The sequence below is a fragment of the Sabethes cyaneus genome, chromosome 3 (genome assembly GCF_943734655.1).
Source record: "Sabethes cyaneus chromosome 3, idSabCyanKW18_F2, whole genome shotgun sequence".
Taxonomy (NCBI): Eukaryota; Metazoa; Arthropoda; class Insecta; order Diptera; family Culicidae; genus Sabethes; species Sabethes cyaneus.
The window spans coordinates 84,646,705-84,674,678 of NC_071355.1; the positions used below are offsets into that span (position 1 = coordinate 84,646,705).

Genomic DNA, 27,974 nt, shown 5'->3' on the forward strand with positions numbered 1-27,974 from the left:
ATTGAAATGACATAAAAAGAACAGCAAAGCCATTGGGCCCTATTTTCACAGTCAACCCCATTTGACTTGTACAGTCACCCATGTGAGCGGAGTCACTCCAGGTGACTCTGACACTCTTATTCTGCGAGTCACGTGACTCAACACGACAATTGTCACTCGCCGTGACTCGCCACGGCGAGTCGAGTCACTTAGATGATAACCGTGTCAACTAGGTAACAAACCCTTGTCACCTAGGTAACAAACCCTTGTCGACTAAGTGACAAACCGTGTCACCTAGGTGACAAAGCGAGTCACCTAGGTGACAATTGTCACCTGATACGCGACGACTCCAACAGTATCTGTAGTCTGGCTCGTGATTCATACGCCTCCGCTTTCCGTTTGTACTCCGCCAAAAATAATCCGCAACAACTTTCGTACAGAAACGGCTAATGCACGTATGTCCTCCGTAAACAAAATTACTGTTTACCGGTGTGATTGGCGTTTTGTACATCGTCAGCTTTGTGCGGCGGCGCATGCTCCCAAATCGAAGCATCTTGCGGAGGGAAAACTAGGCTCGATTTCCAGCTTGAATGTGTCGTTGGATCTTCTTTCTCGTATTATTGTCGGCGGTAACCAGAGATCCCAAATATACAAACTCAACAACCACTTCCAGTTCATCACCATCACCTCTTCTTACCATATACCTATTTGGTTTTCGACGCATTGATTTGTAACCCTATCCTCCTAGCCTCCGTTTTTGGTCTGGCGTAGATTGCCTCCGCCGTCCCAAGGTTTCTGGTGATGATGTCGAGGTTGTCTGCGAAGGCTAGGAGTTGGCTACTCTTGTTGAAGATCGTTCCTCTCGTTTCGATGCCCATTCACCGGATCACACCTTCAATAGCGATATTGAAGGAATTCGTATATGAAACTCATACACTGGAGATCTCGGTTACCTAGAATATCTCGTACAGGGATGTTAGGTTGTCTTCCTGGGGCCCGAAAAGTATCAGTTAGCTTAGATGTAGCATCACAGAATTCATCACACGACCAGAAAACGTGCTCGATGTCATGGAAGCCATCGCCACAAATACAGTGGTTATTCTCTACAAGCCCAATACGAAAGAGATGCGTATTCAACGTGTAGTGATTGGACATAAGTCTAGACATCACGTCAATGAAATATCTACTCACATTCAATCCCTTGAACCATGCTTTCGTCGAAACCTTAGGAATGATGGAGTGTAGCCATCGTCCCAACTAATCTATATTCCATCATGATGTTTGCCAACTAATGAGCGACCTCTAACGCAAGATACTATAAAATTCGTTATAAAAAATTGGTCTATCGTAAGTAATGCCACCAATCGCACCCACGTTAGATAAAGAATCAGCCATTAAGATATTTTACGACGTTTAGGAAAATATTTCGGTGTTAGCGTTATTCTTTGTCACTTTAGAGCAATCGGGTTCGTTGGCAATATTCGTGTTTCATTTCAAGGGATAAAGAATAAAATGAACTAGCTACTTCGTCAAGTTGTAAATCTATTCTAGCTGGAAAATACCGGGAAGATCTGTTTCTAAGATTTTTGAAAGTTGCTTTGCGATATAGGGTACCGGAAGGTACCCTTAGCACGCTACTAACTTCGGCCTACATTCCCTTTCTCTTGCTGCCCTTTCCCAAATAAAAACATTGCCACTATATAACAACACTGAAACGAATGTAGCATTCGTACGCTTTAATGTGCCATCAATCGCACCCACGTTAGATAAAGAATCAGCCTTGTCATTACCCGGTATGGTGCAATGAGAAGGGACCCAGGCTAAGGTAACCTTGAACTTTTTATCAGTTAATGCACTCAATAGCTTCCGTATTTTCCCCAGGAAATACGGGGAGTGCTTTACCATCTTCATCAATCGCAGAGACTCAATGGCACTGAGACTATCTGTGAAGATGAATTAGTGGTCTGTGGGCATAGTTTCGATGATCCCAAGGGAGTATTGAATTTCAGCAAATTCTGCGACATGCACTGAAGCAAGAGCTGGTTGAAAAAGGCAGTGAAGTTTTCGTGGAAAACACCGAAACCAGTGGACTCGTCGAGGCAGGATCCGTAGTGTAGAACATCTTATCGCAACTAACTCTTTTAAACTTATTGAAAAAAATTTTGGGAATCTCTTGCGAACGCAGTTGATCCGGGATACCGAGAGTTTCTTCTTTCATAGTAGTGTCGATGAATATAGCAGATTTAGAAGTATCTAGTTATGCGACACTTATGGGGACATACTGGGAAGGGTTGATATCTTGAGCAATGTAGTCAAAATATAAAATCATAAATTTAGACTGAAATTGAAGTTCAACTAGCCTTTCAAAATTATCAATTACTAATGGGTTCATAATCACACATCGAATGCGTTATTGGTTTGCATTCGAATAGCATTGGTAACGGTGATGTTTATTGGTTACCTGGGATGCTTTCATAGTTACGTAACTGCCAAAATGAATCACCTAAGATTGAACTTCTCAAAAACTTGCAAAAGTCGAGATTGTGACAAAGGTCATCCGAGATTCACGATTTAAGTACAACACAGGGTAATTTGTGGCAATACGAAGTTTGTCGAGTCAGCTAGTAAATAAATAAAAAGGATTTTTCATCCGATGAAAGGAGGTAACGCGACACCTTTTGGATGCTCACGGTCAGAAAATTTTGCGAACACCAATTGGCCGGGGTTCTGCCAGAACGAACCAAGCGCCAAAAACATTATTTTGAGTAATTCAATCTTTAACTTTATCGTCCCATCAACTGTTTGTAGCTGACCTAATAAATAATTTTATCACTCACATATCATAAACAGGATGTCTTTTATGCCATGAGATTATAAATATCCGTAAAATAGTATGTTATTATCGAAATAATTAACTTTTAGTATTGGTATGTATGCACTGAGTTCACTTTGGCAGAATGAAAATGAAAGAATATGGTTTTCAGTTCAATCTGGTTGGAAGTATTTTTGTCATTGTCATGACAAACATTGCTATGTCATTTTTACAAGGTTGAGAACAACTTATGATGCATGCAGAAGTTCCATTTCGGTTTGACTAAAGATTGGTGAAGACTCTCAATATCTTTCTTGAATCCGGCTTAAAGAATGGAGCATCTGGGTCGTGGCTATATTTAAGCACAAGTATTCCGTATACGTGAGTTTTTATTCCATAATAAAACATCACCGTGTTTAGATGTTTTGAGCCGAGGCGTCCAATCAACGTTCTTCTGGTGAGAATCCAAAACTTTTTCAGTAGACTCAAAAGTAACGTTTTCTACTGTTTCTGAAAAGTTATGTTCGAGGGAATTAAAAAATTTCTCAGTCAAGATGAACCAGGTTCACCAGGTATTAACCTCTTGAATTTCTGTCCTCCATAGCGAAGTCATTCTCGATATCGTCGACAATTTCGTTTTCTGAATATTAAAGAGAATGAAATCCTATATGCATTTTCTTTTCAGCCATACATAACTTCATTTTTCCAGGGTGTACCAAATACATGCTAATAATTAACACGGTATCATTATACAACGCATTGGTATTTTGTAACGGCTATTGATTAATTTCATATATTGTATGTATATTGACTGATTTTTGGTATTTCTCGCAGCATATTATTTTAATTAATGAAAATAAATTTATTTTAAAACAAATTGTACTTGGTTCCTTTTGGCTGAAAGCAAACTTAAAAAATGCAATACAGCTCTACCATCGCTGTTTTATGCTGCAGGGCAGCCATAGAGCAGTATTCCAGGCTCTTATGGTTGGTTTTTGGTTTGCTCTGCTTGGATGCAATTTGGTTTTTTCTACAGTCTGCTACACAAAATTTATAACAAATAACTGTTGTTATTTGTTTGAATGGAACGATTAGTTTATGGTCAATAGATTATTAGTTTTTGCATCCATCCAATGGTGTAAATAACTCAATTTTTGGAAAATTGGCGCTTGGTTCGTTTTGGCAGAACCCCGACCAATTGTGAAAAATGTCAACGAGTTGTCGAAGCTCACCGCAATGCAGACTGTTTCGAACGACTTTGAATATTTTTATATCATCTGCATAGAGTTTTCAGCAACCATCCGGAAGCAGCAATATATCATTGATGAATAATTTAAAAAGTAGTGGTCCCAAGTTACTACCTTGCGGTACTTCTAAACTATTCATAAACTGTGCTGACAGATGCAATTTGATTTTCATCCAAAGAGTGCAGTTCGTCAGGTAAGATCGGTAAGATTGTTCGAGTTAACAAACATGTTTTGGAGAAGTTCACTAAGTTAGTGGTTGTCGAACGTTTAGGATAGAAACTGTGTTGCTCCGACGAAATGTAGTGTTTGCACCTTATGCATGGTTTCATGATTTCAAAAAACTTCGAACATGCACAAAGTGATGTAATACCTCTGTAATTCTGCACGTCCCGTTTATCACTTTTTTGAACACTGGAACGGAAAATATCGATTGTATGACATTTGCCCGAAAACCACTTGCCACAAAATTATTGCCAGAATGAACCAGTTCCCAGAAAACCATTCCGCAGAATAAACCATTTAACCAATTAAGCGTTTTATTGGTTCTTGACTCTTTTTTTTTTGTATGTCAGAAGGGCATTGGGTTAAAAGGCCACTGCGACAGTCTTAATGATCGTCTTTTATGGTAGGCCCCGATTGCTGTACACAGTTTACGTACCGCTCATACCCATTGATGGATCCTGTGTCCCAATTCGGTGCTACATGGTTTATAAAGCCAATGATTGTTTTGGGATTTAGTCCATAACTCCATAACTGATATGGAGTAAGAAGGAAACTTCCGAAGAAGAGTACATTGTTTCCGCAAGTTCCTTTAGTTTTACCGTGAACATGCGGAAACAAGCCGTGTGATGTATTACTGAAATGTCAAAAATGCCGTTTAAATATTACGAACACGTCTGCCATTATGGCTCGTAAAAAGCTGGATACATGGATCAAGTGTATGATAAATACTTGAAACAATAAAAATGTTTCTTGCTGCCTAGTTTTCGAATAATTTCCTATTAACAGTTTCTCTAAAATCAACTTGTAGTAATTTGGATTTAACTATTACTGTTCGAAAACTGCGACAGCATGTTCGGCCTACTAACCTATTGAGTATATGCTGTCCTTACTCGCTATCGCTCGTTCGGACTTAACTAATACCGTTTTTGTTTTTGCTTAGGTCCAACCTAGGTTCGCTCTAGTTCCAATCGAACGGCTGTCAAAACGTTTGTTTTTTCACTCAGGTTGAACTTAGTTTCGCTCTGGGTTGCACTTTTTAGACGACGGGTTCGCACTGAGTTTTTTCACAGTTTGAACCTCGCAATAACCAATACACTAACAACCCGAAAACGTTTGTTTATGCTCGTGAAAATGTTTGTTTATTCAGTGGTCGGTTGGAATAAACCCAGGTTAAAAAACAAAAACGCTATAAGGGATAGCCGCTACTAGTCAATAAACCTAGAAAAATGCTTGCACCTAAATTGAGGTGATCTCTGCGGGGGGGCTGCCGGCGCTTCCGACGGCGGGTCGCCGGCGGACACTCGCCCGGCCGCCTCGTCTTGAATCATCTAGGAAACACTTGCTACTAAGACGGTAAATAAGTCACACCTTGTGACGAGCATAACTTATTTGCATTTAAGGGAAAGAAAAAAGGATTTGTAGTGCAAGTAATATATTTTCTTTTGTGTATGGCCATGTAAAATCCAATGTCCCGCTAACCAATGCAAATAAATACCATAATAAACCATATACCATAAGCAGTAGATCTTGAGAAATGCTTTTTTCTTTTCTTCGTTATCCCATATTATGCTTAAACGCAAAAGATTAACTTTGAATTGGTTTTATGACGGTCAATGTTAACTTTAAGAATATATTCTTATTAAAGTATGATATTATTCGAGAAAAGTTTTCAGGAAAAATATAATTTCGGAAAAGAAAATATCGGGAAAACGGGGAAACGGAGCAAAGAGATGAAACAGTCTATTCGGGAGAGTTGTACTACGCGTAACGCTGCTATATAGACAGTAGGATCGTTACACTAGCTCCGTAATTATCCTATACCCTAATTACCGATTGCGGAATCTGTCGATAAAGTACGGTCAAGTCTTATGAAGTTTATAATCCAAGGCTTTGCTTTGTACTACGCGTAAAGGTTTTTTAGGAAAATAGTATAGTCTGGAAAATGGAAAATCGTTGTCAAGGAAAAGTCGTACGAGAAACGTCGTAGAATGATAAAATTCGCAAGATGGTGTTCACCAAAATGCGAAAAATGGTTCCATTTATTCAATTTTTTGGAGAATAAACTATTCTGGGCAATGGTTTTCTGGCGAATGGTACATTCTGGGAAAAATATTTCTGGGGAATGGTACATTCTGGGAAATTTTTTCTGGGGAATGGTTTTCGGGCAAATTGCATTCTGGCAAAAAAATTCTGGGGGATGGTTTTCGGGCAAATCCAATATCCAATCGGGAAAATATCCAATACGGTAATTTACCAATTTTTACGCAATACATAGCAGAGAACTTTTAATAGACCGCATTTAGATTTGAATATGTTGACCATAACAACAGTGTTAAATTTCTGCGACTTATTAAACACCTCAAATCTGAACAAAAATAAACTAATTAAATTATTATAATGATGTACCTTTTATTAGAACCGGAAGTAGCAATTTTAAAAAGGATATTAATCTTACGCTACTGGACAATAAACAAGTAAACAAACAAACAAACCATTCTAGTAGATAGCAGTTAGACATTTTCGGATTAATACAAATCAAGACATTTAGTTTGCATTAGAATTTATTCCATTTGGATTTTATTAATTCTCAGTTGCTTTTTCTCAGCCTGATCATTTTCAAATAGTGCTAGTTGGTTGCAATCAGGGCTTCATGCATTGACAGGATCCAATTATTCGACTCTTTAATTTAACCGAAAGGCTTTTATTTAACCATTGTACCTGCTTTTCGCGTTACTATGCATACCTAGCTCTGCGCGGTTAGTTTAGTTTCGTTCGCTGTAATTAATTATTATTTTCTCCTAGAAGAAAAAAGTATATATGTATATATCTAATTTTATTTTTTATATGTATTTTCCATTTTATGTATAAAAATATTTCTCACATGTCTTTTCAATGACGTGTACTGCGCTTGGTAAGCAGATCTGGTTTTTTCGATAGCAATTGATGCTTACACTGTTGAAGTTTTTAGGTGAGTTTGCATTTGTGTCAGTATCAACATTTCATTTAACTTTTATGTTTATTTCTTGAAATTAAATAAGAAACGCCGATTTTAATTTTTACTGCAAGAGCGAATCTCAATGTAATCGTAGAATATAGAGAACAATGCACAAATAAGGTTAACGATTTGCTTACAACGTATATTAGGGTTAATAATAAGATAGTGTTTTGTAGTACTTCTGATATTCGTTTTATGCTTTTGCGATAAGGGGAAAACATAAGTGGTGTTTGATTGCTTCGTTGAGAATTTTGCTTACAATGTACTTAAAAATATAGCAAGTAAATATCAGGACACATTTGATCTCATTTTTATTCATTCCTCAAATTATACTGGAAACTGCAATTACGCGTAGATTGCCTTCTCGATTCATTAGTCAGTACTAAGCATGTGTCGAAATAAATCGCATATATGGTTTAACTCTACGAGGAACGGAACTGATAATTTCATATAACGTAAATTAGTAATCAAGACTTTACGTGATGAGTTGGCTTCTCAAATTTTGTTATATTTTAATCCATCATACGGTCCAAAAAAATGCATTCGTCACATGAAAATCACTAGGTATAGGACTGTGCGCTGAAAAAACTTCCTTCAAATTTATTTCTAGTGTGCTTTCTTGAGAGGAGTTTATGTGCCTGAGTCTAGCACATTATATACTTCCATTCGAATCTAATATTTTGTAGGCGCAAATGCAATTTTATTAAATAAGAATCATTGAATAATAGTTTTAAACTGCACAAAAAATGCGAATTCGTACATATAACAACAGATTTTACAATAATATTGATTCTCACATAAATCAAAATGTAAAATTTATATTATTCGACCTCCAATAATGACCTCTCTTTAAGGGTCAGAATTACTTTCATAGTCCAACTCATATCTCATAACAACAGCGATTGAAATGCTTTGGACAAACAAGCAATTGGAAGTCGAGCTGGAGAAATCAGGATAACAAGACTACCCTGCTTGCTATATTTCATACTTGCTACTTCGCTAATTTCGTCGAATAAAAAATACAATCGAGGGTGAAACGATAAATACTTTCACAAAAAATAAGTATGTATTGGAGAGCACACAATTTATATACTGGTTTAGCACTGATAGTGAACCGTTTTGTTCCTTGACAAATGCATTCTCTGCTTCCATCGACAGACTTCCTATTGCGTCATCCATGTAGACTATAAACGATGCTTTGTTTACATTCTCATAACAGTGGTCTGCGGATAAAAATTATAATTATAAGTAGAATCATGTATTGTAAACAAGAATTAAAATCAACGAATGCAGTGCTAACATCACTATTGACTATTGTGACTATTTAAACAAACTATATTTAAATAAATAACCATCATTATATGAATGGAAGAATCGATTATTCTAAATTGCGTGTTAAACATCGAAAAATAGAGCTAACACTTTTAATTTTAACACGCACTATGCACATTGTTTCTTTTAAATGGTCAACGGAATCAGGAACTGGACCATGCCAATTCCTGTTATGTGCAACGACAATGGTGATGCTGTCAACAGAGAGAGGATAATAATTGAGGACGATGAACACCAACTTGGGCGAGGTTAAAAAAGCAACTAAAGAGCTGATAACGGCAAAGCAGCTAGAAAGGACGGCATCCCCGCCGAACTTTTGAAAGTCGAGAGCGAACGGCTTTATTGTGCATTTTATCAGGTTATACTGAAGGTATGGACTGAGAAGGAACTAGGTACCTTGTTGGAAGGTCCATATGACCTATTTAAAAAAAAGGACCACCAACCAATTATCGGGGCATTACTCTGCATTCAAAATTCTCTCCACTTTCATAGACTAAGACCGTTGCAGAAAATCTTTGTTGACGAATACCAGGGCGGTTTTCGAGAGGAAAGCTCCACGATGGACCAACTGTTCACCTTGCGACAAGACAAATCCTCGATAAATTGCGAATATTCAACTTGCAGACTCACCATTTGTTTATGTACTTCAAGGCGGCGTACGATTTTGTTAAACGAAATGAGCTGTTGCGGATTATGCTTGAACATGGTTTTCCAACAAAACTGACTAGGCTGATACATGATACCCATGATGGATCAAAATCAAGCGTCAGAATAGCAGGCGAGACATCGACCTCATTTGTGACGTAAGATGATTTGAAGCAAGGTGACGGGATATCGAATTTGCTATTCAACATTGCATTGGAAGGTTCTATTCGAAGAGCAGGTGTGAGAAAAGCGGTACCATCATCACGAAATCTTACATGCTTTTAGGATTCGCGGATAACATCGATATCATCGGTGGGTGTTAACCATCGAGCAGTGAAGAGGCGTACACGCATTTTAAGAAGGAAGCTGCGAGGATAGGGCTTGTCGTAAACTCTGCCAAAACGAAATATATGGTTGCTGGTAGAGAGCGTGGTAGCCCTTCGGGAGTTAGAACTGCGGTGGTGATAGATGGAGATGTTTTTTTGGTCAACGAATTTTTTTACCTTAGAGTGTTAGTGACATGTCACATGTGACAACGATTTGAGCCGTGAAGTAAAAAAGGCGGATAGCGGCTGCCAACAGGGCCTCCTACGGATTACGCAGCTAGTTGAGCACCCGTAGCCTGCAACTCTGTGCGAAACTCGCGCTCTACAAGATGCTAATTCTATAGGTGGTACTCTAAGGCTACGAAGCGTGGATCATATTCAACAATACTCAGCAAAGAACCCTACAGAGGCCGTCGACTTCGAGGACCCGTTGGATGGGCGCTGTTGACGAGGATGGTAGAACAGCGGGCGTTAGGGGCGGCTGGAGAGCGGCAGCTCAAAAACGAGAAGCGTGGAGACGACTCCCAAATTCGTCGCAGATTTGGTAAGCGGATTGTCGCCGAAAAAGTAAGTAAAAAAGTATGCACGTAATCTTTACACCTTATTCGTGCACTCTAGTGAGCATTGCAGACACTTGTTTAACACCGATAACCTTGGGAGATTTGATGTCGTTGGTGTCACAAAAGTATGGCTAAGCTACATTCTCAGATCAGTAAAGGACTATCAATCTTATTTCGTCAGCTTTGCGCGGCGGAGTATGCTGCTTGATCGAAATAACTTGCAGAGGGTGCGAAGGCTTGAGTAACAACTAGTAATATGTCGCGTACCACATGTTGCCAAAAAATTGCCCAGTTTAAAGGCACCTTTACGCGAGAATTTTATATTGCCCCGATGACGCCTCTTGACACGTGCAAAAGGCGCCCTTATAATTAAGTGTACTGGACAGACAAACGCAATAAGTCATGGGCATCACTAAGGACGACTATAATTAAAGATAGTAATGGAGTGAGGAACGAGTAGGTGACGTAAAGCAAGTTTCAAAAGGAACCCCAATCGCATAAGCATTCACTCACTCAATGGCGATTACTTCTAGCAAAAAGAAATGCCGTAAAAACTGGACTATACCACAAAATATCCAGAGTAGGACTAATCGCAGCGATTTGTTTATTTGTTTATTGATGTAAAAATATCAACAAAACTTATGACGCTACTGGTACACTTAACCTAGAGTGTACGAGCTGCTGTCAGGTATCTAGTATCAGGTATCGGCACCTCGCGGCTACCATTCAAGTCGAAGCTAGATTTGAAGCGTTTGAAATGGCGTTGCGAACCAGAGATCGTACTAAAGCTGCGGTAGTGTACACTAGAGCGCAGTACCCAAGATTGAAGCAGACTAGTGCACGGTACAAAGTTTTGAGAAAGTAGATCTGGTAGAAGCTCTTGAGCGATGTGCATAATAAAATCCAAGGCTCCTGCAGCGAAATTTCGCGAAAATCCACTTGTAAAACCGCGACATTGGACGGTTTCTCAACTTTTACGTAGGCTTAGGATCGTCAGCAAACGAGAGTCCTAGATATTTAAGCAGGAAATTGACATCGTTGAAGAAGACGAGGAAGATCAAAGGTCCAAGATGGCTACCTTGTGGAATTTCAGAGTAAGCAGTGATAGATCTGGAGATCAAACCGTTGATGTTTACTTCTACATGGCGATCGGAGAGGTATGAATTAAACCATCGTAGCAACAGGTATCAGATTCTGAGCTCACCCAGTTTATCGATTGCGGTTTGATGGTTCAATTTATCGAAAGTAGCAGATGGGTTCGTATAAATAGCATACGTCTGCGACCGGACGGGCGTAAGAATTAGAAGATTGGTTGTTGTGGATCAACCCAAGTAACATTTTTGTTGTATTATAGCTTATCAAGCACTTGTTCCACGGGAATTAGCTGTACATTCGTTTAATAAGCTATTATACAACAAAAATGTTGCTTGGGAACTTAGGCATAAAACCGTGTTGATCGTCTACGATGTACTGCTTAAAGAATGCGAATACAGATGCATACAAAACGAACGCAAACAGTTTTGATATTGAGTTTAGTGCAAAGATATCTCGTGCTGACTGTCAGCGCATGCTAGCAGGTAAGTTATCAGAAACACTCGCGTTCATACCACCAACATTCTGGTAATAGAAGTGAATGGGATGGAGCTTTGACAGGTTCCTATCTGGGCGTATAATAAAACTTTGATAAAAAGCATATTCTACTAAGACGCTCAAATAAACATTAGTTAATTTGAGTTTGCTTTGCTTTTCCCGTCTAAACCTTATAAGTAAAGCAAACTCGTTTATTCATACTACTTAATATATTTAGTTCGGCTGCCTTAGTATGGCCATGATACTGCACCGCGTGATACGGTTACCGCGAGGGTTGCCATCCCGGCTTCAGTGTTCGAGACAGCACGTTTCTTTATTCAGCCGCCCACTCCGCAGCAGACGGCTGTCGAGAAACGTTCTTTAAGGGAACGATATTCAATCTTGCAGTGGAATCATTCGCACCACCACTCATCATTCGCATCAGTGCGTCACGGCGGGTCCTCGAGTTACGCAATAACAATGGAGATAGACGAGACACGAAAAATATATTAACGAACGCGCAAACTAAATGCTGAGACTACAAGCGAAGAAGAGGCTCCAAAAAGAGAAACGTCAGCCTTCAACTAGGAATCAGGGAGTGGAAACGCGCTTGTGATTCGGTCTCACCGCCGACCAACAGTCGCCGACCATATTACACCAGCAGAAAAAGACGCATGGGATCCTACTCTGGAAAGTCGGACAAATCAAATTTTATTTTTTTTTGCATTTTCGAAACGCTTATACCTTCAGAAATGTCATGCCAAAGAGATTTTTTGATATCTGATCTTGTTGAAAAGTTACGGCAAAATCTGTGGGGTCACCTCAAAGGAAGTGCGTCGCTGTACAAAACTTTAAACGCGTTTTACTCGAAACCATTTTTTTCAGTTGGCGGTAGGTACGTGTATCTCAGAATCAAGTGGTCCGATTTGACAGAAATTTTTTTCCAGCATTTAAAAATGAATTATCTAAATTGTTACGTAGCCGTTTTTTGATATCTCAATTTTTTATCACCTATATTTGGCGATGTTTGATGGAAAAACACCTCTCTTTTGTAAAAATTGTCGCCAATTTGGTAATTTTTCGAATTTTCAAAAACTGCTGCGTAACAATTTGGGTGTTGTTTGTTTTCCGATACTCCGTTGGTTCCCGGCACGTACCGCTAGCAAGGAACTGTTTTCTAGAGAGCTTCCACGCGCTCACCTGCCACCAGCATAATGATCACTCTTCTGGTATCCAAAAAAAACATATAGGTATCTTTAAATATACCTTAACCATGATCCAGAATACCCCAACACTTAACTATAATTCTAGCATCTTAAAAAATTTACGAAAATCTATTATTTTTCGACCTTCCAGAGTAGGGTCTCCTCTTAAGGCAGAATAATTGGACTAAGGAGGACGATCCTGTCGAGTATATGGACTATTATAGAATAAGCTGAAAGCTAAAGCTGAAGATATCACATACAGAAACAATGGATAAAAATTGCATGTTACATTCTCAATAGTAATATAGCAAATGCATATATGAATGCAAGACCACATTTACAAGCAAGATCTGTAGCTTATCGGATAAGTGTTTGCGAAAACAAGAACAATTTCACGGGTAGAATTCATAAATTTAAGACAAAGAAAATGGAGCGTAATATAATACATAGTACAAAACACCAAAGATAAAGGAGACTGGAAACAATCGTGTCGTTGAGAACAGTGATCAAATCTCAGTTTCCTCAACAATGGCATAGTGGCATATGGTTGCAGGAAATTGGACTTACCTTAAACGATGGTGGTGTCCAAGTTACTGTCTATCCTAACCGTTTCGCCTTCATCATCTCGTCAACTCAACGCGCACTCGCGATTCTTACGCAACCATACCATCCTTTGCATTCTTCGATTTGTCACCATTATTTCTAGTACAACAAACTACTACTGCATTGCACCGGCCGATTTGAGCAGGTTTAATTCTTTCTCCTTTGCTTGCACCACTGATCGCCAGTGTATATCCTGTTCGATTACCTTCGATTCTAAATTTTTTAGCATGTTTTCCTGTAAATAAGAGATGAAGTTAAGAATAAAAAACTAATTTTTAATTAGCTTCGAACTTACAGTTTCTGCTATAATAATTTTATACTGATCTACGGTTTTTTGCAGCTGTTCGTTTTTCGTCGCCAAAATTTGCGACTCATCGGCTGGATCAACTTCAGCTGTACCGTTTTTGCTACTGCTACTGCCATCTACGTCCTTTCCGGCGTAGGCGTCGTTTTTCTCGAGAAAACTACTATTATTATTGTTTGCATTATTACTACTCCTACTATTGTTGCTATTGTTATTGCAGTTTATATGCACCTCGGTGCTACTAGTGTTGTTGCTGCTGTTGCTAGCGCTTGAAATTCGAAGGTTATCCTGCTGTTCCCGAATGCAGGTGACAGTGGACTCCAGCCAGCTTTGGAAGTTGGTTGCATCCAATGGCAGTGACGAAACTATCTCTGATGGAAGCAATTTTATTAGGAGATCCTTAGTTCTTGCCTGTTCTTCTAGAATAACTTTATCCACGTCCACTGGTACGACTGGCGATTCATTGACGTGATTTGTTGAATTATTACTGGATACCGCCTGTTCCTGAAACATTGTACAATCAAAATGTTAGTCAAATTATCTATGGTTAAAATTTAACGATTGTGACTTTCACAAGGCTACTTGAAACTTACAACCTTTATACCGGGGTTTGTGTTAGTGCTTGTTTTGGTACTGTTATTTTGAACTACTTGAAGTGCTTCTATCAGTTTCCAGTTCTTCATGCGTAAATCCTAGTGCCAACAGAAAGTAGATACAGTCGAACAAAATTGAATGGTGCTCATCATGATCCAAAGTAATCGTGATGTGGTGGTATGGGGGAAACAGGTTGGTAGCGGATCGATACAGGTTGAGTTGGAATAGAAACGAAAGAATGAAAGCTAATATTTATTTACATAAGTCATTAAAATTATGGTATATATTTAAAAAAATGAGGAGCTTTTAGTATACCTTTCTTTTAAATTGTTAAGTGCTGTATGTTTCTTTCAAGCAATTACTGACATGCCAAGGCGTGGGGCACGTGTTCGTATGAAATTTAATGTAAAACAAACTAATTTCTCAGGAAGTAACCTGGAAGTCAGAAGTTTTAAATTTAACCCTCTCTGTCCCAAGGGTATTTTGTCAGTTTACAGTTTTTGGCAACTTGAAAATGTTATTTATAAGCAATTTGTAAAGCAAAACTATGCAGCTTATACAACAATGTTTCTACTAGGTTCTGAGATAAAAATATGCTTATTTAAATGCCTTAAAAATTTATTCGACTGGTTTTAGTACCGGAAGTCATGGATCACCCGTGCTACCATGGGACAGGGAGGATTAACAGTAATTTTGTAACCAGCAAATTAATTGCGTCAAAATAGGTCCTACCGTGAACGTACCATATTCTGCGCAGTTAAGACATTTTTATGATTCTTCCGCTATTTCAAGTATTCTAGATTTAAATTAACAACGTGGATAGCCTCAACGTGTAGTAATACGGTCTATAATATCTGGTAAAAAATATGGGAATTATAAGTCGACCAACAATTGAGTATATTTTGCGTTTTGTAAACTTATCCACGGTGCCTAGTTCTGCGGACTTTCTTGTCCATGTTTCTAATTCTGCGCATGTTTGCTCCTAATTCTGCGCACCCAAAAAGTGAAAATAAATACTCCTGCCATGCTGTTTATGTCTTTATACGCTGAAAGCACAGCAAAAAATGCGGCATTAGCCATTACCATAATTAAATTCATGCTCCGGCCTCCTTGTGCTGTCCGGGTGGCAAAGGAATATTGTTATCATTTTGATTGCTTCATTTTAAATATTTTATACATTAAAAAAATAGAAGACATGGTTTCATGAATTGGCGCTCGTGGGTTCGGACCCCGAGACACAGCACATCAGGATTCAAATTAATGCAAGTTAAAGATTCTACTTGGATTTTCATGCTTCTATACCTCAGCCATTTGGGTGTGGTTGCGTATTATTTCGCGCTTTCTTCGTAGGATACATTACTGCGCAGAATTTGGGACATGAATAAAAAATCTGTGCCTAAATCTGCGCATTATTGCATCGCATTTTTCTAAGGAAAGCAATGCATGCAATCACTCTTTTTGTCTCAAACATGACTAAAACCAATTATTCTTTCTAATTGTGCTGGGTAATTTGATCACTGCAAAGAATTTCGATCATAAATTTGTTAATCTTCTAGCACGACAATCTTAGCGTTGCTGCTAACGACGATGTTTTCTGACATATAAAACACTTTCAGTTTCACGTTAAATTATTTCGCTCTCAAATATTATGACCCATTTGTGAATAATGGCGTAATATTCAACAGACATTTATAAAAAAATAACGCAATGATCATAGTTATGCACAATGTTAAAAAATACTTATATAAAGAAAAATGCGCAGAATTAGGAGCGGTCACGGTATCTCAAATCAATTTCATGTCCAAAGTTAAGTGGAATTCTAAGTCCAATTTCTAGTATAATTTGAACAAAAGTTTCAAATCTACATTAGTTTAAATATGTAAGCTCAATTCCATGCCAATTTGACGTCCAATAACATATTTGATTGTCCGATTTTTAAATCAAATTTCAAGATTAATTTGAAGTATAATTTCAAGCCCAATAGTTCCTCAAAGTTCAATTCCGATTCTAATTTGAAGTACAGCTTCAGTCCAGTTTCAAGTAAAATTTCAAGTCCAGTGGTAGGCTTATCACGTTAATTTTTTTTTTTTGTTACAGGGCTTAAACCGTTGAACGGTCAGTCGCCCCAAAAATCACGTTAATATTATTGTTTGACGCGGTTCAATGTGGTACATTTACCTTATGTACTAGGTTAGTGCCTATGGCAAAAGCAAAAATAGGATAAAATATTTTGAAAAATTAATGTTACTTTAATTTTAACATATGCATACCTGGATCGCTTATCAACTTATCAAGGAATGAATGTTCAACTTTAAAATTAAACTTTAAAATTTTGTAGTTTCTAATAAAATCATCAATACAGTATTCAATAAAAACGATGCAAGAATTGATAACACCATGAGACAGTTGCGAGTTTCATCAAGGTTTACACAATAACGACTCATTGAATTTATTGCTCGTTTTTTATGTTGGACAAACTTTTGAGCCACATTCCATACCGAAATTTAAGAGGTTGTGGTAATAACGCCATGCATTGACCAACTCTAATATTTTTTGTAAAAACATGCGGGTAAATCGATCGATTTCTTTCTATCAACATGACCAAACATAACTGAGAATATGATTTCGAAAGTTGTAAGTACCAGTGCTATTGATAAAAAATAACTAAAAAAAATCTTACGTTGTTTTTGGCCTTTTGTTCCTCGATTTGCTTTTGCAAATCTTCTTCGCGGCAACGCAGCTCTTGCAATTGCTGCTCATGATCGGCCAGCTTAGACCGATAGTCGACGAGTTCGGTACGGCACACGACCAATTCAGTTTTGCTGGAATCTAAGGCATTCTGGAGATTGCGGATTTCCACCTTGTTGTTTTCTTCAACTTGATTTTTGACCGCCGCCGCAGCCGCTACGGCAGCCGCAGCTTGTTTTTGCTTCGCCTGAAGGTCATCCATTTGTGCTTTAATTTGTTCTATCTCGTAGCTTTGCTGCTGGCAAGTTTTGACGAGCTCATCCTTCTGGCTAGCAACAACTCGTAGCTGTTGCAACTCACTCTCGTATGCGTTGATATCTATGGGACAGATAAGAAACCATGATCAATGTGTTTATTGTTGACTTCGTTCAAAACTCACCCTGCACACGTTGCTGAATCAAATCATCTTTGTTACGGAGTAACATCTCGTATTCAGCATTTTTCTTGAGCAATTCCTAAAAAACGAGAGTAAAATACATCAATAGAGCTAATCTTATCAACAATTCACTTGATAGGACATGTACACTTGCTTGTTTATTAGATAGGGTTCGTAAACACAAAAAAAGTGAAACTGATTACACTTACCTCCTCGATTTGCAACTTTTCATTCAACAGCTGACCCTTAGTCATAAGTTCACGCTGCAACATCTGTTGATTTTCATTCAGTTGTTGAAAAGAAGCCATATTCTCTTGGGCGGCAGCATGCTCTTTAGAGAGTTGCACAAATTTGGAATGCAATTGTTGGTATTGATGGGAAAGCGACTGCTTTTCAGCGTTTAATTTATCCGATATAATTTGAGACTGCTGTTGGAAATTTTGTAACTCCAACCGCTTAGCGTGCAATTCCTCGTTATACCCCTTAACTAACGAGCTGTGAAGAACCTTTTCATTGTTCAACTCCTGACGGAGTTCCTTGAGTTTGCCCTGCAAACCAACTGCGGCCTTCTGTTCTTCTTGCAGCTGATTGTCTTTGTCCTGTAGCTGCTTTTTGATTTTTTGCAACTGATCGGACGGATCGTTCCATTCTGACGGATCCTTTGTCAAAGTATCTTGCTGCTTATTAAGCAAATAATCAATCAAGATCTGTATATCGTTACGTGGGAGGTCTGCTTTCGCTAATATTTGGACCAATGCTTGCACATTAGCTGCGTCCTGTACCTCTGCAGCTAGTTGCTTAGTGATTATTTCATTTTTCTTCTTTTTATTGGTTTTTTCTTTATTAGTCACAACAGCCACATTTTGTTTTATGTCTGCCTTGAGAACTTCAGCTACTACAACGGGAGCAACAACTGGGACAACTGGAATCTCTTCTACTGCACTGGTCTTTGGTAATGACTTCGGCTGTTCCTTAGCTTTGTTCTTGCGTTGTTCTTTTGGTTGAGATTTGTTCTTCGACTCATCTTCCTTCTGTAAAATAAAGTTGATTTATAATTGTTGTACTAACTAGAAACGTATAGACGAACCTGTTGACGAGCTATTTCTATGGCATCCTTCGGATGAATCACTTCAAAATGATTGATTTCCGGAGCAGGCTCTTGCTTAACTAAAACAGGCTCAGCTTTATTAAGCAGTATACCACTTTTTGGTTTATTTTTCTTGCCTTGTACTGGTTTATTGTCCTTTTTCTGATAAAATGAGTTGAAATATAATGACATGACAATATTTTTTCATAATAAACATATTTTCGGTATTACCTTCCCTTGAGCTTCGTTCAATGCAAATCTTTCGGTTTCAGCATATTCTACACTTGCATTTGCTTTCTTTTTTGCGTAAGTCAGTGGGTTGATTTCCTCTTCCATTGGGCTCTCGGATGAATTAGAGTCGCTCTCTACTTCCGCAGAATCCAGCTCAACTTCTTTTGGTTTTTGTTTTTGTTGTTGCTGTTGAGGTTTTTTATTAGCCTTTTTAACTTTCTTATTGGAAGACTCCTTAGATGACTTTGTGCCTCCACCGCTTTCGTTAGCAGCTCCCAGAATTTTTTCACGCATTTCACGCTTCTCCTTAACCATCTCTTCGTATGACTTCGCAGATAAAGGTTTTAACAGAAAGAAGTGGAGTCCTAACAGTGAAAGCAGGGTTCCAACAATGATTACAACAAAAATAGACAGATCCATATTTGCATGTTTTGCTTTCACGCAGTTCTTATTTTATGGTGACACGCTTGACGGTATAACAAATTAGTATAACACGTTGAAGCTGAACACTGAAAAAAATCACCGTTAAGATATGAAAACTTTATTGAGACGATTAATCAAACTATCAAATTTGCAATATTCAGTTTAATAGGTATGTTTGAGTAATTAAGTTGACGTTTCTTAAAGTCACAGAGGCATTGTTGGTTGTAAAGTTGTAATAAGTAAAATTCATTTGATACTATTAAAACACATGTAGCGTTCACCTAACAGTCATAATGAACTAACATAAAATGAAAAGACCATCTGCTTTGAAATGAATTAAGGTTTTACCTATTTCTACGCTACACAAAATGAAAATAATTAGGTATGTCACCAGTCAAAATACTTTTTTCAATGCTGAATTCTACACTAACATGTTCAAGTAAGTATTCCTTCACCGCAAATAATAATGCACTTGGGCACATAATTTCTTTTGAGTCAAAATGTTATTGGCGAATTTGAATTTTTTTTTGGTATGATACCATTGTCATGCTATATAATTTAAAATATATTATTTACGTAATTCCTGACTTTTCTAACAGGATACCTAGCCTTAAGAATATTTAGCATTCCGTTTAATACAGAGAATCATGCATGCTGTAAATCTTTATGAAAAATGTGCTATTGAATTTCCAACATACATAACGGTCGACTTAGCGCACAAAAAATTAACATTAAACTAGCTAATCCACCATAAGTAAAGTACACTAAACCGTCACAAATTCTTTTAGCATTAAATTTGCCGGCAGCATGAAAAAGAAAAACCTGATGACGACGACGGTTCTCTGCTACTTTTTTGATTCTTCTATCCATCTACACATTCTTCTGTTTTATAGTTACCATGAGCGAATAGAAGGCAACGATAGCCGATAGGTGACTGTGCAATGATGACTACACAGAGCAGTGGCAAGCGTACGGAGAGTTCATTCGCTTTCACAACTTCTTCGCTTTAGTCATTCTTATACCACTTCAGTTCAGATGATCCGGATGGATTCGATCGATTTGCTAATTAAGATAGATTTTACGTAGTGTATTACAAAAGGCAAATTAATCCCAAAATTTGTTGAAATAGGAATGATTTATTCACATACGCTAAATTTACGCATTCCTCATAAAACGAAAAACGAATGTTCATATACGGCCGCCATCATGCTTCACGGTACCGAGAGGCTGTATCTCTCTCGTAGAACAGCCGTTTAATGAAAATAGTTCCTGCTGAGGAATCCTCACTAACATTTTGAATAATTCTGTTATTCTGCTCTAATTGCGCTAACTTAACAAATTCTAGGCCACCTTTGGCTTATCACCGAAGACGAAAACTTACATTTTTACTTCTTTGCGCTAGGCAGTGCCTTGCCGATGGACCTCGCTATGAAGCCGGAGGAAGTAAATTCCTTGCAGACGAATTTCACTAGCGTTTGATCGTATGTTTTAATTGTTTCCTATATGTAAGATCCACCGGAAAGAAAGTTTATTTGCACTTTTTGCAACACCGTCGCAGTAACGAAGGCCAATAAATACACAAAACCGTCGGAACGGATGCGACAATCTACCAGGAGTAAGTGACACTCTTCTTCGCCTTGCACACGTAAATTGACCACGTAGGAGAACAAATACACACAACGTACGTCAACACAGAAGCAATCGGCGCATATACATGTGGAGTTTGATTCTGCATCGCATTTACCCATCTCAGTTACGCATGTATATGCTGTATCGATCTGTCTCTCTCTTTATCAGTTGCGTTAGAATGTCAAGTGAAATATTTCGTTTAAACGAAATATTACACTTGACCGTCAATCCCGACCAATGTGGTTTAAAAAGGTGTGGAAGAAGAAGACATTTGATGGAATTAGTAGCAAAAATCGCCCAAGTAACAACGGTAGCTGAATCGCAAGAGCAATGGCTGTTTACGGGTTGGTTTAAGGCGATCAAAGCTGCATAAAGTACCCAAGCAACCAAAAGTTCGAATTTTACTTGAAGAGCGAACTCGAAAGTTCAGAACTGGTTCAAATTCAGTTCCGTGGAACTTTCTTGCTGATTAATAGTGTGCATCAGGTGCACGTGGAACTAAATGCTTAAAAAAGTACTGTGAGTACCTCATCGATACTTCAAAAGCTATAATGACGCTACATGAAGTTTTGGAGTAGCATAGCAGCTAACAAGTGTTGAATTGTGCTTCTGGCCACTTTAATAGAAATCAAGAAGCAACTTTTTAGTTCTTAGAAATCATTTTCGTGTCGAAGAAAATGGAGTTTTCCAAGAAAATTAGAAAATCTGGACTATTTTATTACCGTCAGCGGAAACTACAAGTCAAATGGGAGCTAGAAAACCAATTAAATCAAACAAGTAAGGTTAAGTTTTTATTTCATTTGTTTGTGATTTTAGTTTAACTCTTATTTGATTAGGACTGGAATCATTTGCAATACCTCCATCGTCGTCGTGTTTAAATGTGGCTATTAATCCTTTATGCGAGTCAGTGGATCAATGTATCGAAAGTGATTCTGACTCGTATTGTTCCAGTGGTATCAATGATACCATTTCATTCAATGGCGATTATGATCTTGATTTGTTTAGCAACTGGAATATTTCAAAGCCCTCTTCTTCAGTAACAGATGAAATGGATCTCGGAGAATGTATTCGATACTGGGCGTTAAAAACAAATCAATCACACGAATCTATTAATCTAATCATGGATATAATAAGAACAAAAACTGATGGAAAACTGTTACCACGCTCAGCTAGAACTTTGCTAAAAACTAATCGTATTGCAACAACTGATATTGTAAATATTCCAGGAGGACAATATTGGTATAATGGAGTTCGGAAATGTTTGCAGGATTACTTTCGGTAACAATATTATTATAGCTTCAGCCCGTTTTTACAATAGCCTCTTATTTTTCTTTTTTTAGTGACATTAAAAGTCCTCTTTGCATTTCTATTAATGTTAATATAGATGGAATTCCGGTTTCCAAGAGCAGTAAATCGCAAATGTGGCCAATTCTTTTCAACATTTCAGAAATGGCAGACTTCGTTGCTCCTATGCCTATCGCAATTTTTTACGGAAAATCGAAGCCCGGTAGTGTCGAAGATTTCCTACGTCCTTTCGTTGATGAACTCATAAATGTGATTGCAAATGGTGTAACCATAAATGGTCACAACGTTGAGGTTCGATTGAGATGCTTTATTTGCGACTCCCCAGCTCGTGCCTTTATTAAAGGTTTGTGAAATTGTTCCAATCAATCGTAATGTAACATTCTATTTTTTAGGCGTCGCTTGTTTCAATTCTAAGAATGGCTGCCTGAAATGCGTGTGCGAAGGCGAGTTTTCACACGAGTCACGCACAGTAATTTTCAAATCGCTTAATAGCGAAAAGAGAACAGATCGAGAATTTAGAAAGTTTTCTTATGATCGCCATCATAAAACTGCTACTCCGCTATTGGACATACCGAATTTAAATATTATAGAGGATGTAATTGTTGCAGATAGATTGCATCTTATTGACCTGGGAGTCGTAAAACGCTTACTTATCGGTTGGAGAGACGGTACTCTTGGTTATAATAGGAAACTATCTAGCCATCAAATCAATCAAATTTCCAGCATGCTGGTAAATATTAAATTACCATCGGAGGTGCATCGTAAATTTCGCGGTTTGGATAACCTACTATTTTGGAAAGGTTCCGAGTTCAGCAGTTTTCTTCACTATGCAAGCATTGTTGTACTGAAGGACATTGTTACTCCACAAGTGTATAATCATTATCTTCTTCTATTTTGTTCCATAACAATGTCAGACGAATCAGACGACAGTCTGATGTATACAAGAATAATTGGCACGTAGCAAGAAAAATGCTAGAAACATTTATATCAGACTTTATGAGTATTTACGGGGAACGTTATGCAACGAGCAACGTTCACAACCTGCAACACATTGTTGATGAAACTGAAAAATTTGGATCGCTATCTTCAATATCTGCGTATCCATTTGAAAATGCACTTCAGAAAATAAAACACTTACTTCGAAGTGGTTCGCGAAGCTTAGAACAAGTAGTAAACAGGTTGTCTGAAATACAATCAAACGAATACTACACAAACCCGCAAGCTACGAAACAACAATCATATCCGGTACTTGAGAAATGCGGTCAGAACTTTAAAATTTATCCTAGACGATCCTTTTTTCTAAGCAATACCGATAGAGATGGCTGGTTTTTACGAGGGGCAAGACACTTCATAATATTATCATATATTAATATTTTAGGCCCTGTTAAAGCTCTATAAATGTATAAATAGATGTAACTTTATAGGGCTTTAGGTTATATTATGGGTGGGAAAGGTCAATATATTAAGGTTGAAAAAATATTTCCATAGGGAAAAGTAATATATTTTCAACAGTGTCTTGCCCCTCGGGTTTTTAACAAATGATAAACAAATTGTTCGCTTTATTGACTTAGATAAATCAAAAAATCCAATAAGTATTCGTGGACTAACAATAAAAAATAAATGGGAATTTTTCAACTATCCATTTAAACTTTCGATATTAAATATTTTTGCAACAACTATCAATAATTTAGATAAGTCTGTTTCGTTGTATTTATATAATCAAATCAAATGTAAGCTGGTTGCAATACAAACGAAACATGATTATATATTCATTCCTCTAGTTCACACTTTCGAAGAGCAAACAGGCAAAAAATGAAATTAATTATGAAATTAAAGACAAGAAGAAAGCTCCAAAACTTCAGTGAAATGTACTGTTTTTATTGCAAATAAACGAAAAGAAAATACATTTCCGATCACCAGTTTAAAAAAAGTTATTTCATTTGTCATCCAAATGACCATCGTGGTCATACATTTCCTCTATTATCGACTTATGATCCTCACTGATGAATTTTTCCTCAACTGAGTCCGCGGTTGCATCAGGCTTAGCAACGTCATGTATTCCATGTTTACGAACAACGTGACGAGAGCCACGCCGCAAACCGGATGTTTGCAACCGTTTTGAAGAGTTTTTAAGCTTTTTCATGAAGAATGATGCCAGCTTCGATTGTGTAATTATTTCCGTTTCGGACGTTCCGATTTCTTGAAACACCCTAAGGATATTTTTTTGCTGCATAATGGCAGCTTTGGGACCCTTTCGGCTTGCCCCTGTCCAGGTGCACTTTGCTTGGAAGCTTTTTTCTAGTAAAAGATCCATTGTTGCAAGCATTCGGTTGTCAGCTGAATCCCCGCTTACGTTGATCCGCAGCCATCGCATCTATATGTGAAATAAAAAAAGTTATATTCGAAATTTTTGATAATTGATTAAATCTACCAAATCAGATTTGTATGATTCGTCCAGCAGCATATCCTCCAGCTTAGTCAACATATCCGTATCTTTAACAGGCTCAATCTTGAACGTTGTCACTGGTGTATATATATTTTGAGTCGCATTTCCTTTGAGCGAATCTAGGATGAAGTCGATCTGAACCGCTTGATGGGCAATACGCTTTTCGATTTTCGATAAACGTGAATTTGTGTTGTGTAGCATATCAATGATCTGCTGTAGGTAGCCCACTACCACGTCATTGCCTGATTCTGTAATTAAATGCTCTTCTAAAATTGTTTCGCTGTTATGCTGTGAGTTTGGTTCTTCCGAGAAATGTTCCTGGGCAACAGCATAACTGGAATACGAATTAGTTGACTCAATGAATGGAGCATCATCAAATCTGCTTTGTAAAGTTGAATAATTGCAGCCGAAGTCGTTGCGAGATGCTTTTGATGGTATATTAAAACGAGTAGCTGTGATTGTGGAAATGCTAGTCGTATCCGTTTCTTCTTTCAACATTTGTTCGAAATGCGATGACGACATTCTTACAATTTTATCTGTTGATGACTCACTGTCAGTAAGAATGCAAAGGATTTACACCACAAAAACACTTGAAAGCTAATATTACTAAAAATTGAACACAGTGAATAAAATTATTGACGTTTACTTCTATTCGCTTTGTACTGGGGTTGTTCAAAAGCTACATTATAAATTTTCTAAAAATTTAGCAGAACTTCTTGAAATTTAGCTAATACTAAGAAAAAAGTTAGAACTTAGTTCTGCTCATCTAAATTAGATTAATTTGAAAATTTTATATCCTTCAATTAAACTAAGCATTCCTTCGGGTTTCACTCACATTATCGACATCATTTCCTGGCTTATTGGCGCGCATCATTTTTCAATTGCCCCACTAAAAGCAAACTCGCATAAATGCTCAAGAATAAACACTTCGGTAAAACTCACCCACATTGCATGCATTACAGATAGCGCAATGGATAGGGAAAGGCTTTATCACGCGGAACACCCGAGTTCGCACCCAGGTACAGGTATATGTTATGGATGAAGGTATTTGAATATTTCTAAAATGTTATAGCTCCAATGTGTCCACGAGAAATAAAAAAATCGATTGAAATAAAACTTGGCGAAAGATAGACGGGTGGGTTCGTCAGGGTGCGTCGGTAATGCAAATAATGTAAAAAATAAAACTTTAAAAACATTTTTTATTTTGACAAGGTTGCTTTCGTAAATGCTAAGAATTCTATTTATAGCATATATAGCATCTTTTTGTACTTCTTAAAACGTCAAATAGGAAGCTGGATTGGAGTCTATGCAGCGAAGTCAGGGCAACTTTAAAGTTCGGTTAATTACTTAAAAAGGAAGCTGCTTAGTAAGCTATTGATCTATATACATAAAGCTTAATATCCCTTCTTAGACACCATTATCCGAACTCTTGGTTACTTGGGTAAGCACTTAAATGGTGTTTAAATAAGCGATGTTTAAGCTACTTTAAGTTTTTCAAACCAGTTCTCTCCCAAAAGCTGATAAACAAGCTTAATAGCGGAGTTTTCTACTAAAAAATCTGTTTATAAACAGCCATAAACATCAAACCGTTTTACGGCTGCTTAAAGGTGTTAAAGTGTAGAGTGGAAGCTTTCATTAGGCTCACAGCTTTCAAACTACTTTAAGTCTGCTTAAGGGTGTTAAAGTGGCTTTCTAAACTTCTACCAAGTTTTCTTTCGACTCACAGCACACATACTGTCAGATCATACACTCTTAAATGATTCTACCTGTAAATAGGTGGGATTTAGTTAAAGCTAGGTTGAAACTACTCAAAATGCCCTTAAAGTGTACAAACTCAAACTTTGGGTAAAAATTTCAACCAATTTTGGCTACTTTCTACCGATAATTGAATTATTCTCTATGACAAATAACGCAATTTTAAGTTCCTTCTACCAATTTTTTGGTTGAAAAACTACTCAAAATCTGAGTTTGTACACTTTAAGGGCATTTTGAGTAGTTTCAACCTAACTTTAACTAAATCCGACCAATTTACAGGTAGAATCATTTAAGAGTGTAGAATTTCGCAATTTGGCTGACAGCAAAAGTTTGTCAGTTATCGACATTATCGACTGCTTCACGCTAGGCGGGCTAGGCTTCAGGTGTAAAGATATTCTCACTGTCTGTTCTACAGATGCAAATGGGGTGGATCATACGGTGAGTGCTTATGGATCAAAAGATGGCGGGTTCAATTCCCGGAAAAAAAGACATGCATTTTCAATTAGCTAGCTACTTGTACGAATTATAAAGTTATTCGAAACGAAAAAATATCGCATTGATGGCGAAATAAAATGAGGCACTCCATTTTTTTTAAATTTAAAAATAGATTTTTTTTTGTTGCATAAAGGTTGATGAAGCGTTGATTAAGCGACTGGAAAAGTAGATTGCAAAACTATTTCTCGTTCTAAAAATAGAATTGACAGCATTGCGCAAATTGGCTATTTAAAAGTACAAAAAAGTTTCTATTAGGCTTCTTTGTAGCTTTGAAAGGAGCTATTAAGCAAGCCTGAAGCTTGATAAAATCACCAGATTTAGATGTTTAAGAGCTGAAAAAAGGTTTTCATTTCTAAATCTAAACCATAGATCAGCCACAGGTTGAATAAAATCAGCTATAAAAGCGTTTGATCAGCCTGAAATTGTTACTTGGGTCAAATTGCTAAATTGCAAACATGCGTGGTAAACGCAGAAAATAACCACGCTAATAGTTCTCGCGTGGGACTCTAAATAGGTGGAAACTCCGCAATAATTAGTCGTACTTAAATCGTCGTTCGTAGTTCATTTAAGAATTCAATTGGTTGAAAAAAGACAGCAGCAGTTAGGTGAAACAGAGAATGAGTAGTGGCCGTAAATAAGCAAAAATGAAGTCAGGTATAAGCATTTTATTACCATTTACGGTATGTTTTAAAGATTTGTCCTAAAACTTGTAAGCAACATATTGTAACATTATATACGCGAATAGTGTTTTTAATAATGCTAATTTACGATAATGCTTAAACGCATTAGCAATGTTTATACAAAAGTTTTAACCATGCGAATTGCTGATATACCGCTGTCTGGTATTAGCGATGCCGAGCTACAGCCAATATGGGGTTATTGCTTGTGGTTACTTGGGTAAATTGTTAAGTTTTGTTAGTTTTAGCACAGACAAACAGACGAGACACTCGCGTTAGTTCCATCGTCCATTCAATAACTAGTTATTTTTCAAAAAACGATGTTTCGCAACATGGCCACACCGCTGCACTCGAGTGTTGCTTCAAGTTTCCAGCATAAAACCATGCAAATGTAAAAAACCTACTGTAT

The 27,974-nt window shown here is 37.5% G+C and overlaps 1 protein-coding gene and 1 pseudogene across 2 annotated transcripts; one reads left to right on the plus strand and one right to left on the minus strand.

The window, feature by feature from the left end:
• Window positions 1-6,813: 6,813 nt before the first annotated feature.
• Window positions 6,814-20,888, minus strand: LOC128741436 (ribosome-binding protein 1). Of its 2 annotated transcripts, XM_053837250.1 has the most exons (10): window positions 20,640-20,888; window positions 18,836-19,344; window positions 18,605-18,766; window positions 17,727-18,548; window positions 17,521-17,596; window positions 17,074-17,459; window positions 14,393-14,491; window positions 13,791-14,303; window positions 13,460-13,730; window positions 6,814-8,478 (listed from the first exon to the last, which is right to left on the minus strand). In XM_053837250.1, exons 2-9 carry the CDS (start codon window positions 19,253-19,255, stop codon window positions 13,611-13,613), a joined length of 2,598 nt encoding a protein of 865 aa, XP_053693225.1. In that variant the 5' UTR covers window positions 19,256-19,344; window positions 20,640-20,888; the 3' UTR covers window positions 6,814-8,478; window positions 13,460-13,610. The 2 variants fall into 2 exon arrangements, with proteins under 2 accessions (XP_053693225.1, XP_053693226.1); XM_053837251.1 differs by lacking the exon at window positions 14,393-14,491.
• Window positions 20,889-21,935: 1,047 nt separating this feature from the next.
• On the plus strand, window positions 21,936-23,153 carry LOC128739819 (uncharacterized; annotated as a pseudogene).
• The last annotated feature ends 4,821 nt before the right edge of the window (window positions 23,154-27,974 follow it).

Excerpts from the sequence above, each read along its gene's own strand:
- LOC128741436 (XM_053837250.1), bottom strand. The coding sequence starts at position 19,255 with ATGGATCTGTCTATTTTTGTTGTAATCATTGTTGGAACCCTGCTTTCA. Across the intron at positions 18,549-18,604 it reads TAGAAATAGCTCGTCAACAG|AAGGAAGATGAGTCGAAGAA; the intron begins GTTCGTCTATAC and ends TTTATTTTACAG. Across the intron at positions 14,304-14,392 it reads CAAACCCCGGTATAAAGGTT|GAACAGGCGGTATCCAGTAA; the intron begins GTAAGTTTCAAG and ends ACAATGTTTCAG.